Source organism: Sminthopsis crassicaudata, chromosome 5, assembly GCF_048593235.1.
Source record: "Sminthopsis crassicaudata isolate SCR6 chromosome 5, ASM4859323v1, whole genome shotgun sequence".
In the NCBI taxonomy this organism is placed as follows: Eukaryota; Metazoa; Chordata; class Mammalia; order Dasyuromorphia; family Dasyuridae; genus Sminthopsis; species Sminthopsis crassicaudata.
This window is the reverse complement of record NC_133621.1, coordinates 100,571,861-100,590,788: the sequence shown is the minus strand read 5'-3', so window position 1 is coordinate 100,590,788 and position 18,928 is coordinate 100,571,861. Positions and strand designations below refer to the sequence as shown.

At 35.4% G+C, this 18,928-nt stretch overlaps 1 protein-coding gene across 2 annotated transcripts; it reads right to left on the bottom strand.

The window, feature by feature from the left end:
• Window positions 1-4,674: 4,674 nt before the first annotated feature.
• Window positions 4,675-12,469, bottom strand: LOC141542971 (putative inactive serine protease 37). 2 transcript variants are annotated; one of them, XM_074267716.1, is made up of 6 exons: window positions 12,343-12,460; window positions 12,180-12,243; window positions 11,939-12,080; window positions 9,797-10,050; window positions 9,158-9,294; window positions 4,675-4,940 (listed from the first exon to the last, which is right to left on the bottom strand). In XM_074267716.1, exons 2-6 carry the CDS (start codon window positions 12,217-12,219, stop codon window positions 4,800-4,802), a joined length of 714 nt encoding a protein of 237 aa, XP_074123817.1. In that variant the 5' UTR covers window positions 12,220-12,243; window positions 12,343-12,460; the 3' UTR covers window positions 4,675-4,799. The 2 variants fall into 2 exon arrangements, with proteins under 2 accessions (XP_074123817.1, XP_074123818.1); XM_074267717.1 differs by having other exon boundaries at window positions 4,675-4,979; window positions 9,115-9,294; window positions 12,180-12,469.
• Between the last annotated feature and the right edge of the window lie 6,459 nt (window positions 12,470-18,928).

The window sequence follows — 18,928 nt, the reverse complement described above, 5'->3', positions numbered from 1 at the left end:
AATGGCCCTCAGAACAACAGGACAATCCTTTTATACGTCCTTAATTTACTTAACTCTGATTTACCACAGAAACAAATATTTTCACTACTTCTCAGACTTTCCTTTCTCTTTTCCTTCCATCAACTGAGAACACTGGTTCATATTTCATTAAAAAAAAAAAATAAGGCCATTTATGGAGATCCTCTCTCCTCAACTTATACTTTTCCTTGCCAAAGACAGACAATCAAAATCTAATGACCTAATCCATCCTTCCTTTCCTAATAGATTGCTCCCTTTACCATCTTCACTTTTTCTTATCTTCAATCTTTCCTTGATTACTGGCTACTTCCTTGCTACCTATAAGCCTGTCGATATATCCCCAATCTTCAAAAAATTCTTCAATTGGCACAACAAGCATCACTTTCCTCCCATCTTATCCTTCCTCACTTTTGTGGCTAAACTCCTTGAGAAGGTCATCTAAAAAAGGTGTCTCCCTTATTTCCTCTCACAACTTTCTACAATTTGGCTTCTGACCTCATTATTCAACTGAAGCATCTTTTCAGTTATTGAACATCTATTAGTTATCAAATAAAATGGCCTTTTCTCAACCTCAACCTTTTTGACTTCTCTGCTTGCTTTTGATATTGTCTTCTCCTCCTTTCTATGTTTTAATAGAATTATTATGCCCTGGTTCTCCCACACCTATATGACCACTCTTTCTCAGTCTCCTTTGGTGGATTTTTGTTGAGGTCATGATTACAAATGGTGGATGTTCTCAAGGCCTCTGTCCTAGGCTCTTTTTTCCCCCTCCCCCTAGGTGATGTCATTCCTTCCATGGATTCAATTAGCTATGCAGATGATCTTCAAATTTACTGATCAGATTTTCTGCTGACTCCAGCCTTATATCTCCAGCTGCCCAACTGGATATATTTAACTAGATATCTTGTAGACATATTAATTCAATATGTCCAAAACTCAACTCATTATCTTCCCAACCCTCCCCTCTTCTGAACCTTCCTAGTTCTGTCAAATATATCACTATTTCCCCAATCACCTAGACTTGCAACCTAAATGTTCTCCTTGACTCCTCACTTTTTTTCATCCCTCATATCTAATCTATTGTTAAATCATGATGATTTCACTCATATATGGCCTTATATGTGCCTTGTTCAAGCCCTTATCATTTCACACGGGGATTACAAGCAATAGCCTTTTAGTTTAATTCCTGGTTTCAAATTCCTTCCCATTCCAGTGCATCCTCCATTTAGTTTGTCAAAGTGATCTTTCTAAAAGCACAAATCTAAGCATGTCATACACTCCCCATCCCCCAACACTGCTCAAAAAGCTCTAGGATCATTAAAAATAAAGTTATTCCTTTTGGTGTTCAAAGATCTTTCTGACCCTCCCTTCTCCTATCTTTCCATTCTTCTTATACCTTACTCCCATGCATTCTGTGATCAAGCAATGGAAGTCTCTGTTTCTTACAAGATATTCCAGGATTGTACCATATTTCCTAGAGTTTTCTCCTTCCTTCTCCCTATCTCCTGACTTCCCTGACTTTTCCTCAGGATCCAGGAAAAATTTCTTCCACAAGAAATCTTTTGTAATTCCCTTTAATTACAGTGCCTTCCATTTGTTGATTATTGTGAATTTATATTGCATTTAGCTTGTTTGTATATAATTGTTTTCATGTTTTCTCCCCCTTCACATTGTGAGCTCCTTGAGTGTAGGAATTGTCATTAGCCTTTCTTTGTATCTCCATGAGTAGAGAAAGTTCTTTATCCAGAATTCTCTTTCCCAATGCAATCACAAGTCTAGCTACCACCCTCTTCCCCTGCTCCCATTTGACTATTTAGTCTGAATAATCTTTATATTTTATATATATTTATATATATATATATATTTATATTTTATATCATTGATTCAGAAGGACAAAGCCTCAGGCCATGTAACATGACCAAGTTCCCCCAACTTCTCCCAATGTGAACCCAAGAGTGTGAAGGTTAGCATTGACTGATGCAGGGTTTACATGTGTCTAGTTTTGTTCTAAAATGATTTTGTGTATCTTTGTAAAGCCTTGGTGGCAGAGAATGTGACAAATACTTCTTTTATATTTCCCTTAGCACCCAGCATACAAAGCTGGGTCTATAGTAGGTGCTCAACAATTGTTGCCTTTTAACTTTTTTCTCCCTCCATGTCCCACACAGTATAATGTATCTTTGTATATAAACAAATATCAATTTTTTTATGTTTATATAGTCAAGGGTCTTTCTGGGAACATCATCATTTTGATGGCATGCATTGCTCTTCTACTTGGCAGTTCAGAACACTTCAGATCGGGTTTGTAAGTGTAATTTAGGTCTGTGTGATGAGATTTATTGAACTGAACACTGAACTGGCCTTGTTTCCTATTCCTAGAATTCAGGCTAGAGTCCATGTGGACGCAAGTCAGGGAAGGAGGACATATTTCCTAAACAGCTTTGTATGCTCTGTCAGAGAGAGAGCTACATCAAGAGAAACCAACAACCTCATCCTGGTTATGTGAAAAGGAAAAGACTCTGAGGGACTGATGTCATCCCAAAGGGACCTAGAACACGATTAATATTTACTCAATTTGCTTATGGCTTTATTTCTTCATCTAGCAACTTGTGGTATACACTAAGATGTCTATGGTCTAGTTTTTTCTTCCATCTGCTTGAATTAAAGGATATTTTGATCAAACAAGAAACACGGAGTTTTTGATTAATTGCCAGTGTCATTACGACCTTTCCCTGTTATTGGCTCTTTACTTGTTCCTGCATCTAATTTCTCATCCCAGTCTTTATCCATAAGAAGTATGCTGTGGAAGTCATTATAGTCTAGTGAATAAACCACTGCATTTAGGGTGTGTGTGTTTGGGGTGGGGGGTTTACTGCTTTTCAGGAAGTTATGATTTAAATGCAAGCTTTTTAACAGAGAGAACAGATGAGAAGATGTAGGGAGGTCATCGATAGCTGTCTTCTTGTATCTGAAAGATTGTCAAAGTGAAGAGAACTCAAGCCCTTCTCTTAAGCTTTAGAGAACAGAAATAGGAGCAATGAGTAGAAGCTTCTCAAAAGGCAGTTTTAAATGGGCAAGAGGAAAATTTTTTAACATGTGAATTGGCCCTAACTTGGAATAGCCTACATCAGCATGTAGCAGGATCCTTATTATTAGAAATCTCTGAACAGAGTTTAGACAATCAGTTGTCAGAGAATATTATGGAGAGAGGTGGGAAATAGTGAAATTCAAATATGGGTCTGAGTTATACTAGGAACTTTTGAAGTCACCAATAGCAGTTGAACAGCTTTGTGAGAACAGGAGGTCTGGATTAACAATATTGTCTATGAGCCAGCAAGCTACAATCTGTTGGAGCAGTAATTTCAAAGTTGTTTTTCATTATAATGTTACATCTATAAATTATTTGCTTAGTTCTGATTATGTTGCTGTGCACTAGTTTGTGGAAGTCTTTCTGTTTTCTTCTAAAACAGTTCATTTTATTTCATATGTCACAATAATATTTACATACCATAATTTGTTTTGTCATTCTCCATATGATGGCCATTCTCTTTAAGTTTCCAATGTAGCTACTATAAATATTTTTGTAAACATAGATCCTTTTAATCTTTCTTTGATTTCTTTGGAGTCTAGGTCTAGCACATTTTATTAACCTTTGGGGCATAGTTCAAAAATATTTTTCAGAACAGCTGGACCAATTCATATATTAAGTGCTTCCTATGTGTCAAGAATTGTGCAAATCAACAGGGAATACAAATTTCCCTGTTGTTCAGTCAGCCATGTCTGACTCTTTGTAACTTGGTGGATACTAGGCACAGTTGATAGAATGCTGGGCTGTTATCAGGAAGATTCATCTTCCCGAGTTCAAATATGATACTTCCTACCTGTGTGATCCTGGGGCAAATGGTAATGTAATTTTATCGTGCCATAAGAAAGGATGAAATGAATCATTTCAAAAGAAACTGAGATGACCTCTCTGAACTGATGCAGAATGAAGTGGTAAGGACTCAGAATATAATTTATACAATGACAACAATTATAATGAAAAATGTTTATGGGGCAATAGGGGAGGGTATTAGTAAATGTTTAGCTGAATCTCTGGGAAAAATACATACATACATGCATATATATATATATATATATATATATATATATATATATATATATATATATATATATGCAAACACACTCTTTTCAATTTAATCTGTATTATTAAAACTTTCCATTTCTTTGATTTTTTTCCCCCAGGAATGTTGTGAAGGCTCAAATAAGATAATGGATTTTTTTACAAACTTTAAAGCATGATTCAAATGCCATTTATACTTCCAATCTGGTAATGACTTCAATCTTTGATCCCTCAACTGCATTTCTGCTGAATTCAAAGTCGTGTTTATATAGTAATACAGGGTGGATAATGAGGTTTGAGGGAAAATCATATTTGCATATACTTTTCAGTTTAATTTACATGAACACTATCAAATCTAGAAATAAAAAAATAAATCAGATTTGATTTGTAGGTAATTGGTAATTTCTGAAGTGTAAAGGCTCCCAGAAAATTTAATGATGACTGCACATACCTCCTTAGTTTTTTCTTTCCCTCTGGGTCTTCTCCTATCTGGCTACATTCTTTTGAAAATGTGATGAAAAAATTAGATGCAGTATACTGTAACCAATACATTAATGCCAAGAACATTGGAAGGATGAGGGCTGAGCCTTTGGATCTTTTTTTTTTTTTTTTTTTTAATACTATCCTGTCTTTGGGGTGGCGAACAGAGAGACAAAATTTATCTTGTAGACATGATGTTCTGTATCCAAGGGACATAGTGGTAAATATTGGTGTAGACACCAATATTCTCTCCTAGAAAATGCCCTACTTCTATCCCTTGAATTGTGTCTTGGCATATGACAGTAGCAACGGCAAGCTCCTAAAGAGAGAAAAAATAGAGAGATTGTGACAGTCAATTCTCAGATTGAAAGTTATCCAGATTGAACACGAAAAACAACCAACTTCCCTCTACCACTTCAACCTCCAACATAAGTATAGGGTGTCATAGCTGGAATACTAGACTAATAGTTATGGGAACTACCATTAATAGAATTTTTGATTTGTTATATTTTGCCATTCTAGGCCTTGTTTTCCACATTGGCCCAATTTATGATTGTGTGAGATAATGTTTTGAAGTGCCTTGTTCATATTGAAATATTCTACAATTCTATAATATGGCAGCAAGAGGTCCGAGAATTGATACTACATTGTTCCTGTCATGTGAGGGTATCATAGTTAAACCAGCATTAGTTACCACTATTCATTCTCCATTGTACTCGGGCGATAGAATGTAGCCATAAGTAATAACAACAAAATATGGATCTCCCCTATCCTTCTTAGGGGATCCCAGAACCCACATTCTACCTCTTCCCAAATTATCAAAGATAGAAATAGATTCATATGATATATATAATAGCATGTAAATAGATGCATCCATAGTATCCATATATATTTACCAAAGCAATACCATATGATCACATGTGTTTACATATAACATAAATTTATATAGGTATACACATAGACTTACATACATATGTGTTTTTCTCATTTTATATATATATATATATATATATATTATACATATATAAGTATTATACATATATAACCACACATGTATCTCTGAATGTTAGATTCTATTAATTTAGTGAATTCCTGACATGGAAGTTCTTGCCCCCTGATGACTCATTGGTTTAATCTTAAAGAGTTGTTGGGTGACTTGTCCATAATTACAAAGAGTCACCAAATCAATCAATAAAAATCATCAAAAGCATCTGTGTACCCAGCAGTATGTGCTATGATGTAAGAATCCCAAGAAAAAAGTGAAAACAGTCCCTACCCTTGATGAGCCTACAGTCTAGATAGGAAAGTTTTATTGGTATAGACAAAAAAACACAAAATATATAATGGAGGAGGGGAGAAGGAAGCACTAAATACAGCTATCGGTATCAGGAGCTGAGCCTTGAAGGAAATTAAAGCTTCTAAGAAATGAAAGAGGCATGAGGGGTAACCAGTGCAGAGAGTAGGGAAAACGGAGACTGAAGGCTTTGGGAAGAAAGGTCAGAAGGAAGGTTTGACAGGATCAGGCAATAGTGTAAATGGAGGAGAGGAATGTAGAATAAGGGAAAGGTTGGTTGGGACCAGGTTGTGAAAAGGGCAACTAGAATTTATTGAGTGGGGGAATAACATGTCAGAGCTGTAGTTTATGAGGGAAATCACTTTGGCAGCTGAATACAGGGAACAGGGAGAGACTCAAGGCAGAGATTATCAATTATTGAGACCCATGAGGGATGAGGAGAGCCTTAACTAGGTTGGTAGTTGTATGATTGAATAAAGAAGGGAAGAATAAAGTGCCAGTTGGGCTTGTGGCAAAGATAGCCACCATTTACATAACTGCCCTTCCGTGTGGGTGTCTCAGCAGATTGACCCACTGACCACATCAACAGAAGATTTAAGGGCACCGAATGTGTTTAATAAGGGAGGATTGAAGTGCTTTTTCATACCATGTTGAACTTTTGATCGCCTCTAATTTCTTTCTTCCTTAACCCTCCATACCAGGGGATGGGGAACCTTTTTCTTTGGCCATGTGGATATTTATAGCATCGTTTGTGCCTGTACAAAATTACGGACTTACAGAACTCAAGCAGTGGAAGATAGTTGGACCTAACTTTCAACTCATCAGCGCCTGTGGTTGCTGTAGCAAATGATTTCAAGGGCATTCTCTATGGTCTGTGAGTCATCTGGTTCTTACCTCTTCATTTAAGGGAAGATCTAGGGGTCTTAATGAAAATGAATGCAGACATGTGTGGAAGGATCATGGACTCAAGAAAGCCTATGATACATCACCTTTTGTTGTGGTTACCTGTAGGGATTCCATTGTTCTTTGTACTTAAAATCTGGGGCAAAGTAAGATTGTGATTGAATTATTTACAGAAGTTCATAGCTCAATACCATGATGCAAATTTGGGGATGATAGGCAATTGGATGGGGTCACAGAAGATAGAATGCTGAACTTGATGCTTGAACCTGAGTTCGAAATTCATCCTCCGTACTTACTAGATCTATCATCTTGGGCAAGTCACTTAAACCATTGTCTGCTTAAATTTCCTGAGAATGAGGATGACAATATTAGGATGTAGAATGAGATTGATAATAATAGAACCTACCTCCCAGGTAAGGATAGAAGGAGATAATGTTTGCAAAACAGCTTTGTATACAAGTAAAGAAAGAACAATACAAATGCAATAATTGTTATTTTTGCTGTTGCCGTTGTTGCTGCTATTATTGTTACAGGTCTAAATGAAATTGGAATTTGAGCTCACAGTTTAGTTCAGATTTGTTTTCAAGATATTCGCATGAAAGAAAGCATCCTGGGAAGTCTAATTGCTTAAAATTGGAAGAAAACTAATAAGCTACCTTTTCAGACCCATTACAGACTAACAACGCATTCCTACAATGTTTCCAGTAAGTTCATAGACAATTCCAAACAGACAATCCTCTTGCCATTTTCTTGAAGATCTCTCATTTACAACCTACTTCCTGAGGCAGTCCTTTCCAAAAGGGTGACAGCTTTAACTTTAGGGAATATTTTCTTATATTAAGCCTAAATTTGCCTCTCTGCTACTACCACTCATTGTTCCTAATTGTGCTTTTAAGGGGGCATGTGGGACTATTCTCATCTCTCTTCCACATGCTGGCTATTCAAATACTGTAAGACAATTGTCATTTGCCCAGCCATTTAAGTCTTCCCTTTTCTAGGCTAAAACATCCTCAGCTCATTAGGTTCTTGGATTTAGAATTGGAAGGGAATTTAGATCATTTAGTGTTCACCTTCTTCACTTTTAGATAAGGAAATGAAGGCTCAGATTGCTAGAAGATCACATAGGTAATGTGTTGTGAGAAAACAATTTCTTTAATGTGTTAGCGGCAACGTGATTTCCTATTTGTGCCAGATATCATTTCATAGTCTCAGAAGAGAAGACTTACTGAAATGCAATCTGACCTTATTAATTTAGACTAGATGAGAGAGAAGACAGTCTTAGCTCAGTTAGTAAAAAGTCTGAATTATGTGGTAAATATTGTTTATTATTTTATGCTATACACATGCTGATATGAAAAGAAATAGATAAAAAGTTTTTTTTCTTTTACCTAAGATTCTTTTTATGAGGTTCATTTTAATGGACAAGGATAGCTTGTAAGAAGTATATTAACAAATGATCTACACATGAGTGTTGCTTAGTATACAATTGCTGCTTTCCTAAACAAGTTAAAATTTTCCTTGGAAATTGGTTTTCACACAGCTAATTTGTTTAGCAAATTTTTTCTTCACACAGAGGGTGTGTAGTTTTAAACTTTAGACCTTCCAGGGCTACATTCTCACAAATCTGAAAGTTGTGGAAATTGGTTAATAAAGGAGCTAAATAAATAAGAGTGCTGGATTAGAATTAGGAAGACCTGAATTAAAATGCAGCTTCAGTTATTTACTAATTTTATCACTCTGAGCAAGATACTTCTGTTTGCCACAGTTTTTTCAATTACAAAATGGTGTTAATAATAATGTCATCTTCCAGGTTGATTGAAACAAAATGTTTAAATTGTATAGCACAGTGCCTGGAAACATATTATATACTTAATAAATATTTCTTTCCTCCCTTTCTTCCTCTCTTCCTCCCTTCTTCCCCTCCCTCTTTCTTTCCCCCTCTCTCTCCTTTCTTCTCTCCCTCCTTTTCTCTCTCTCTCCTTTCTTCTCTCCCTTTTTTCTCTCCCTCCCTTCTCTTTCCCCCTCTCTCTCCTTTCTTCTCTCCCTCCTTTTCTCTCTCTCTCCTTTCTTCTCTCCCTTTTTTCTCTCCCTCCCTTCTCTTTCTCCCTCTCTCTCCTGCCTTTTCTCCCTCCTTCCTTCTCTCTCTCTCTCCTTCCTTCCTTCCTTCCTTCCTTCCTTCCTTCCTTCCTTCCTTCCTTCCTTCCTTCCTTCCTTCCTTCCTTCCTTCCTTCCTTCCTTCCTTCCTTCCTTCCTTCCTTCCTTCCTTCCTTCCTTCCTTCCTTCCTACTTATGTGGCAGAAAAAAGTAAAATTTAAGTTGAGAGGAAAAGAGAAAATTACCACAAAGAGTCTGGTGAGTGTTTTTAAAAACTTGACACATATTCCATGCTTGATAATTCTTCCTTGTTTAGTTTGCTTGCATTCCTTTTCAGAAATCAGAGGTGCTTCTATGTTCTGCCGTAGATCTGGGTGCTTGCCTGGAAGGAAAAAGGAAAAAGAGCTTATCTTCAATTTTGCTGCTACTGTCCAGACCAATTTTCCTTTCCTTTAATTTGCCATGATTATTTTAAATGTTCTTTTTTCTGTGTAGAAGATATAAATTTATACTCTAATTTTCATGATCAGAAAGGCCTAAGGCTAAGTAGATCTATGGGAATAAGGAGGTAGCAGCTGCTGCAAATGTTCTGAATAGGGCACTAAGGCCTTCTCTATTCTGAGACTGTCTGCAAGAAATATATAAAGATACATTCCTGGATGAATAAGCACCTATAGACACCTATAGGTCCTGTTGCTCAGGCTGAGCCCATCCTGCTATAGTGGTAGCCTATTGAAAGAATTCAGGAGAGCAAGGGAGCCATGTGAAATCTCTTTGTGGTAGGGCAGTGTTGGCTCTAGGGGGGACTGGCCCTTTTGGTGACTTTCCTTTGAAGGTTAAGTCTGTATTTCTCTATATTGTGCTAAAATATGCTGAGCACTCACCAATATTGTCCATGCTCCAGTCCAAGCCAGAGACTGTGCACTTGGTACCTGTGGGGAAGTTTTGAGTGGGCAAGGCTATGGGCTGGACCTTGTGGTTGAGGATTACAGGCTTGGGTAGCTTGAGCAGCATGATGTCATGCTCTTGATATTTATCACTTTCATTCCAATAGTGAATAACTTCTGTTGGGCTAAAAATCTGTTCGGTTCTGTCCCTCATCCCAATCTTGAAATTCCCCAGCACCAATATGAGATTTCTGCAAGGAATTGGGAGAGGGGTAATAAGTGAGAGTGATGGGAGCAAGAATCAGAAGGTTATGTTGACTCTAAAAGAACCATGTTTTCTTCCCCTTTTGTAAACCACAGTGACGTTTCTCAACTGGGTAAGTGCCATATTCTTAACACTTAAGAACCCTGCGCACCAGAGACAACCAAAGCAGTAATCTTGGGGGCCAACTGTATGGACTAGGATACCAGGGTTGAGCTAACAATGTGTAATTTCTCAAAAAAAAGTCTATCCTGTTGACAACTTGGTACAAAGAAGCAAACTAAGGAAACAAAAGGTTGTAAATATTTTTAAATTGTTCTACATGTTTTTCTTTTGAAGATTAATGTAAGAATTTTGATTTTTCATATTTAAGATAAAATATCAAAATAAAAATTAAAGTATCTGAAAAAATCAAAAGGTCATTCTATTGGTTCATCAACATATTTTAAAATTTTGTTAATTCCATTTCTCTCAATCTACCAAGGTGTGTGTGTAAGTATGTGTATATACACATGTGTACTCAAAGGAAATCCTTTGGGAGTTGTATGAGGGAAAATAATTAACCTAATTGATTCCTTCACTGAGAGCAGAAATGGTAACTTCAAGATATCTATTATATCTATAAACTTCTAAAAGTAGGTTGGTCACTGAGGCAGCGTTTTGTCCAGCCATGGAAATAGAAACCAAAGGGATTATTGTTAATTAACATTTATATAATGCGATGAGGTTTTCAAAGCCCTTTAAAATAGTATCTCATTTAACCCTCACTTTGATTTTTGGAGGTAAGTGCTTTTATATTATCCTGATTTTACAGGCATAAAAAACTGAGGCAAACAGAAGTTGAATGACTTGCCTAGAGTGACATAACTATCAAGCTTCTGGGATCAAACATATCCAGCAAGACTGAGGCTGGATATGAACTCAGGTCTTCCTGAAACAATATCTAATGCTTTATCTTATTATATCATCTAGGTGCCTTTAAGATGGTGCTTTGCTTCATCAAATAAGATATTTTAAAATAGTCAACAAATGATAATCACTCTCAGAATCTTGTATTCTCCATAACTTTTTAGCAAATTACATGTAACCCGCTATGAAATATTGGCAAAAACATGGTTGTTCTCTTTTAAAAATTATTTCTCTTCTAATACATGTAAAGACAATTAACATTTATTTTTTTAAACTTTTGACTTCCAAATTTTATTTTATTTTCTCTTAAAATAATCCAATATAGGTAATACATATGCAAACATGTGAAATACATTCCCATATCAATCATTTTGTGCAAGGAGACGAATAAAAAAAAAGAAAGGTAAAGAAAGAAGGAATAAAAGAAAGAAAGAGAAAAACAGTATGTCTCAGTCTATATTAAGACATCGCCAGTTCTTTTTTTGGAGGAAGATAGCATTTTTATCATGAGAACTTTGGGATTGCCATAGATCATGTATTGCTGAGAATAGCCAAGTTGTTCACAGTTCATCATGCAATGTTGCTGTTATTGTGTACAATACTATTCTGATTCTGCTTATTTCACTTTGCATCAGTTCATTTATGTCTTTCCAGGTTTTTCTGAAATCATCCTGTTTGCCATTTCTTATTGTACAATAGTATTCCATTACAATCATATACCACAACTTATTCAGCCATTCCCCTAATGATGGACATCCTTCACCTTCCAATTCTTAATTACAAATATTGTTACAAAATATTGTGAGCAAAGAGGTCCTATGCTATAAATATGGTGTACAAACAGGTTTTCTGCCTGCCTTTTTTGATCTCTCTGGGACAAATCCCTAGTAGCCGTATTGCTGCATCAAAGGGGACGCACAATTTTATGAGCTACCTCATTATTAAGAATCAGAGTACACATCACTTACGATAAATAGCAGTGAGAAGCTGCCAACACCCACTGTTGATGAATAAGGACTCCCACACAGGGGTTGATAGGGGACTTGAAATATACCAAGTAAGGGGCAGGATCGTCTTTCTGTTCAGCTTTGTCATTAGAGGAAAATGTACCTGGGAAAAGAAGGAAGGAGGAGGCAGTTTATAACAACATGTCAGTCTGCTCTCATTTTTCTGGAATCATAAAGGTAGAATTACATATACATCTCTCACCAGCAAAGAGAACAAAGAAAAGGATGAACTTCATAGCCATATCAGAATCCTCTTATGGCTGATGCTGCAGAGGGAGAGAGGAAGGAAAGCAGCAAAGTGGGTTTGATAGAAGCAGTGGGTTGAGTTGGAGAAGGAGTTATGATTGGAGAATGAAGCTTAGAACCTGAATAGGGGACTCCAGGGCTCAGAGCTTGGTTCTCATCCAGAGAAGAGAGTTTTAAAACAAGGTGACATCCCAAGATGACAGGGTCATGTTAGCCTCCTGCTTGCTAATCCCCTCTGGGACTTGTAAGAGTAATTTATACCTTACCTTGGTCTCTTTCCTCTTTGTGACAATGACCCTGCTGTTAACATCATCCTCATCATCATCATCATCATCATCATCATCATCATCATCATCTCCTCCACCAGTGGCCCCACTAACAACCAAATCATTGTGATTCTATACAAAGAGATTAGACTAAAATTACTCTGACCCTTTAAAGAAATGGTAAGGAGAGTTGGAAATGACCCACAGAGAAGTCAAACCAGTTCTCTTGTACATTAGCCAAGCTTTTTCTAGAACTAGGGACTTCTTTGATTTGAGTGGCAATATGGAAGATGACATTTCTATGTACCATTAAATTACTTGCATTATAACTATCATATTTCTATTCCAATTGTAAATCATTGGAACAGTATTGCAATAATGAGTATATCGGTTCTGAATTATAAATAATAAAAGATTAATTTGCATTTCATAACAGTTTACGTGCTTCTGAAAACATGCTAATAGCTATTGCTTCATTCCATTCTTATCAACAGCATGGCATAATGGATAGAAAGAGCTGGCCAGGGGCCAGAAAGATCTGATTTCAAGTGTCATTTTTGATCTTGGATCCTGGATAAGTAACTTAAAACTCTGTATTCTGCACCAGTGAGTGATGTCCAACGCAAATAGACATTTGAGCATTGGGTCACTAATCTATGTATCAGGATCTCTGGGGAGCTTTAGACTAATTTAGTTTTAAAATGTAATTTTATATATGTCATGGTGTATTTTTTTTAATTTTGCTAAATATTTTCCAATTCCATTTTAATCTGATTCTAGCACACGCGAATGTTGCAGGCTTCTCTGTGGTGTGTTAAAGATGTTTCCTTTAGACCAGATCTTCTTAAATTTTTTCCACCTGTGATCCCTTTTTGCATGAGAAATTTTTACATGACTCTATTATATAGGTATGTAAAATATATACAAATCAACATTTACTTATAACAATTCATAATTTTGCAACCTCCACATTCAGTTATGTGACCCACAATTTAAGAAGCTTTGCTTAGATAATTCTAAAACTGTAAATTGGAGAGAAAGTGCTGATCTATAATGGTAAAATGAGTTTTCTCATCCCGTAGTTCCTTGTACCAATGAAATTATAAGTCCAGTCTCTATTCTGTATCCTGAACACAAACACGCGCTATAGTGGAAAGAGTATTAGATTAGATTGAATCAGAAAGACTTAGGTTTGACTCCCACTCTTTGCCAAGAGAAAATCCTTTAATCTCTCTAAACCTCAATTTCTTCATCTGTAAAATGGAGATAAGGTTACTAGTAGTAACTTCAGGGTTTAAACCTTTGAGTACTTCAGAGGTTTTTGTAAAGCTTAAATAAGCAATTCAATAAAAAATATTTTGCAGACTTCACAATGCTATATAAATGTCAGCCATCACCATTGTTCTCTTCAAGGTGACCATTTTAAAGTACAGTTCTGATTAACTCCTCTCAATAAAATCAATTGCTTCCTAATTGCCTCTAGAATCAAATAGAGACTTGGTTTGATATTAATATTTTTGAATTACCTTGCCCTTTCCAATAGTTCCCCCTCCCCATACATTCTTACAGTCTAACCATACTCATCTCTTTCACTGAAGATATGGCATTTATCATCCATTTACTTGCCTTTGACTTCCCTTAGTTCAAATGTATTCTTCTACTATTGCAGGCTGGATGTATTAGCTTTTCTTATAGGTATTTTACATTATTGGCTCACGTTAAATTAGTGGTCTTCTAAACCCCCTCTTTTCCCTACTAGGTCTTTTTTAAGTGAATTATTGTCAAAACAGATGTTCTCCTGCAGTACTTGTGCATGTTTTGGATGTTTACAAGAAAAGCAAAATGCAAACTTAGTTGAAAATAAAAAGCCAACTTCCATTGGAGAAGGGATTTCTATAGGAAGAAAACTCAGTTGAAAATAAAAGTAATTTTTAAATTAAATTTTTTATTAATTTTTATTAAAGTGATAGTGCAGAAGGAGAAAAATGCAATTTAAGCTTAAACATGACTAAGTCTTTTAGACAAGAAAATCTCATTCTAGAACACATATTTATCATTTTCTGAGCAAGTGGATCTCACACATCAATAGGCACACCAAGACTGAGATAGGACTCTCTAGGTCAGGGACTCTTAAATTTTTTTATGTCATGAATTAGACCTGGTCCCTGTGAGTACAAAGTCTCTGGTGGACCCTAAACCATGGGTTATGTTATTTTGTTATGATTTATTAAAATTATTATAATAATTTTCATTTTTGAATTCCTGAATAAATCCACTCTGGTCCAAATGGATGCTTTAAAACAATATGCATTTCTATAGCTTTTTCACTAACATATTGTTTTCTTAAAAACATTTATTGATGCTTCAAAAAACATTGCTATTATTTGCCAATATCATACCAATTGAAGTCTCCTTTGAAATAAAGTGCATTTAAGCAAAGCAAAGTAACACATTGATTTTATGTGACAGTATTGATATCTCATTCCATTTCACTATTCTGAGGAGGAATATTTTAAGAGTCCTCTGAATTCAGAATTAGTCATTGGCTTGATGAATTCTGATATCTTTCATGTTAATGTTATCATTGTAGATTGTTCAGTTAGTTCAAGCTTCCTTTTTTCTGTATCAATTCATACATTCTGTAACAGTTCATACATCCCAAGTTTCTCTGAATTCTGTCTATATGATAATGTTCTGTTATATTAACATACCATATTTTTGAGGCAGTTAGGTGGATAGAGCACTGGCCCTGGAGTCAGGATGACCTGAATTTAAATCTGACCTCAAACACTTAACACTTCCTAGCTGTGTAAACCTGAGCAAATCACTTAACTCCAAATGCATCTCCGCACCCCCCCCCAAAAAAAAGGAAAAAACAAAAAACAAACGTACATTTTTTTATTACTCAATGAGCACTCAACTATTTTGACATGTAAGGAAACTTTCTGTCTTTAATCTTTTTGGGGGTGAAAGTCTGATAGTGATAATATCTTCATGCTAAAAGGTATGAGCACTTTAATCATTTTCCTAACATAGTTTTAAATTATTTTCCACAAAGTTGGTCAATTCACATTTCTACTAACTGTTAATGTGCTTATTTTCCCACAACTCTTTCAACATTCTCTTTGCCTTTTATTCTCTTTGCCAATTGCCTTGGCATGAAGGAAAATGTAGAATTTTTCTAATTTGCATTTTTAAATTATTAATGATTTGGAACATTTTTTCTTATACAATTATTATTTGCATTTCTTCTGGAATCTTTATACTCATAGCCCATATATTATTCAGGAATGAATCTTGCTCTTGTGAAGAGAAAATATATTTGTTTCTTATAACATTACTTATTGCTTCTCTTCTTTGAGACTGTGGTTTCTATTTCTGTGTATTTGCCATTCCCAATCAATTGCTCTCCCTTTTATTTAATGAGACATCCTCACAGATTCAAATTTTCCTATTCTACCTATTATTACTGCTGAGCAGGCCATAGATCCTACTTTCACAATATTCATTTCTATTTTAACCCCTTAGGAAGTATGTTGTGGTTCCACACTCTCCTCAAAATTTACAGGAACTCTTTCTCATCATATGTTGCATCATTTTCCTTTGTTTTGCAATATTCATAGATCCCTGAATTTGTCTGCCAGATATGGAAGCTATATTTTCTTATGTTAATATCTTCCATTAAGATCTTGAGTTTTATTTTTCCTGAGATCTGTGGCAATATTATTTTTCTCCTTTTCCCCTATTGTTTATTTTTTTGCTTCTTCCTCTTTGTTGGTAATTTCTTTGGGGTCTCAAAATATCTCAGCCTTGTCACATGCTAAAAAAAAATAATGGTTCACCAGCATAGGTTTTTGACTCTAGTTATTTTTGGAGAGACAAAACTGGTCCCATCTGAATATTGAATACTTCCCTCTGACTTAGTAGAGTGCCACATCTCCCCCTCCCCCAATATATGATATCTTGTCTTGTTTTCTCTGTTCTTCAGTTTTCTGCCCCATCAGTGCAAAATGTTGCTACACTGATGTTATTGCATAGTATGCAAAATTCTACAATTTGGAGTCTCAATTGCCGATTTGCTGGGAGACTATAAGGATAAGAATATAGAATTAAGCTCTATTTACAAGTCTAGACATACATCTGGACCATTCCTTCTTTTCATACATTGGCTTATAGAGTTCTGTTTACAGAATTTTCACTGTATTCAAACTGAATAATTGGAGCTACACAAAGCAGACCTAGAGAGAAGTTTTAGAAATCAAGTAGTGGTTTAATTAATCTCTTTCAGAGTGAAGAATACAGTTTGCAAACTGAAAGTTCTCCTGGGAAGATCATCTCCGTCTGTTGCAGAAAAGGTAGATATTTCATACACACAAAATAAGTGGGAAGGGAGGGGGATTATAATATAATCTTTTTCAGGGTCTGAGTGGTTATTCATGAGAAGCCCCCAAGTGCAGGACAATATGGATATTCTCTAATCCTGTGGGAACAGTTTTTAAATGATTGTTTAGATCCCTGAAGTTGTTACTTGGTGGGGTACAAGACCAGAGTTCTATGATGGGAACAGGTTTTGCTATCTTTGATTGACTTCACTTAATATATAGAGGAGAGTACTGTCAAGTATTGATTAATCATTTCAAGCTTCATTGTTAGACTGATTCCCAAGAGTCTCCTAGAAAAATGGTAACTGAAAAATCTAGATTATTAGTATCATTACCCATGTTATATTGATAATTATGAAAAATCAAAGATGTTTTCTTCACATGTTGCAGCACAGAACACTGACATGGCACTACTGTAAAGTGTCAAGATGTAGAGTTGTGTTTGTTGTGAGCCTGTGTGTTGCATTCATTAGTGTAACTTTGCTACTGGAATAGTGAGGGCAAGGGATGCTGAGTGAAAGAGAGATAGATATTTGCATCTGAGACCATGGAGGCAGCTGAAATAGTTGACTTAATTTTGATGCATACTTTGTATTTTAGAAAGGTTTGAGAGACCTTGAGAATCTGAGAAAAATTTCTTGTCCTCCATTTTCCCAATCACTTCTATGTATTTGTTTTTCTTCTATGTAGATTTTGTTCATGAAAACTTTTAAAATTTTATATAATCAAATTTTTTTTTGTGATTTTTTTCTCAAGATTGTAAAATTTTACATAAACCATAGATCTGAAAGGTGTGTCCTATTTTTTTTAATGATTTGGCTAGGACCTAACAGATAAAAAACAGCAAAAAACATAAAAAAACCCAGCAAAAACAGATAAAAAAAACAGCAAAAAAAAGTTATCAGAAATAATTTTCTGGAGGCAGAAATTGATTAAAAATTAAAGCTAACAAAATTTCCCTGATAAAATCTTATGTAAAAGATATGAGATCAAATTCATAAGATTAAGATCCATTTCTAAGTAGAAAAATGTTCAACGAATATGAACAGGCAGTTTTCAAAGAAAGAAATCAAAGCTATCAAATATAAGAAAAATTGTTTCAAATCACTAATCATTAGAGAAATGAAAATTAAAGCAATGCAAATGCACAACATCATACTTATTAGATTGGTAAAGATGACAAAAGAGGAAAGTGACAGATGTTGGAGTGGTTGTGGGAAAACAGGCATGCTAAAAATGATAGTGGAATAACTGTGAATTAGTCTAGCCATTCTGGAAAGAAATTTGGAGCTATGCCTAAAAAGTTAATGATTTGTGCATACTCTTTGACTCAGCTATACCATTACTTGACTTTGTCTTAATGCAGGTAGAGTGAGATTTGGCATCCCAGGGTCACTGTAAGGAAACATGAAATACACAGCAGAGAGAAAATAAATCAACCCAGTTTTATTGAGGAGAAATGCAACAAAGAAGAGGCAGTCAGGAATGACAGAAACAGGCCAGGTCTCCTGGCCCAATGGAAGGAAGCTAACCCAAATTAGCAAACTTTGGTGTTTTTTGTAGAGTTATTATCTGAGTCAAACAGGATTGGGTATTGGGGGAAAAGAATGAAGAACCTGAATCTTATTCATATTGGGTTGTGGGGAGACATCTAAGGAAGGGTAGTTGATATTCAAACTTTTTACTGGAAGAAAAAAAGAGACTTTTGGTTGTTAAGAGAGGTAGGGAAACTACTGAAGTTATGAATAAAAATATTACAGGAGCTTTTTTTTTTCACAGTAGCAAAAAAAAAAGAAAAGAAAAGAAAAGAAAAAAGGAAATAAAAGAAAAGAAAAGAAAAAGGAAACCAAGAAGAATAACTAATTTCATTTAGCCTAAAAAGGAGAGGAAGAATAAATACTGGTCAAAACATTCTACCTAATTTCCCACCAGTTCTCTTCTATTTTAATTTAAATCATATTCCTCTTACCATCAGTCCTTTTTAGAAGCAAAAAGAAATATCCACTTCTCTTTATACAATCCTTTGATTTTATTTAAACATGGTATTGAAGTCATTC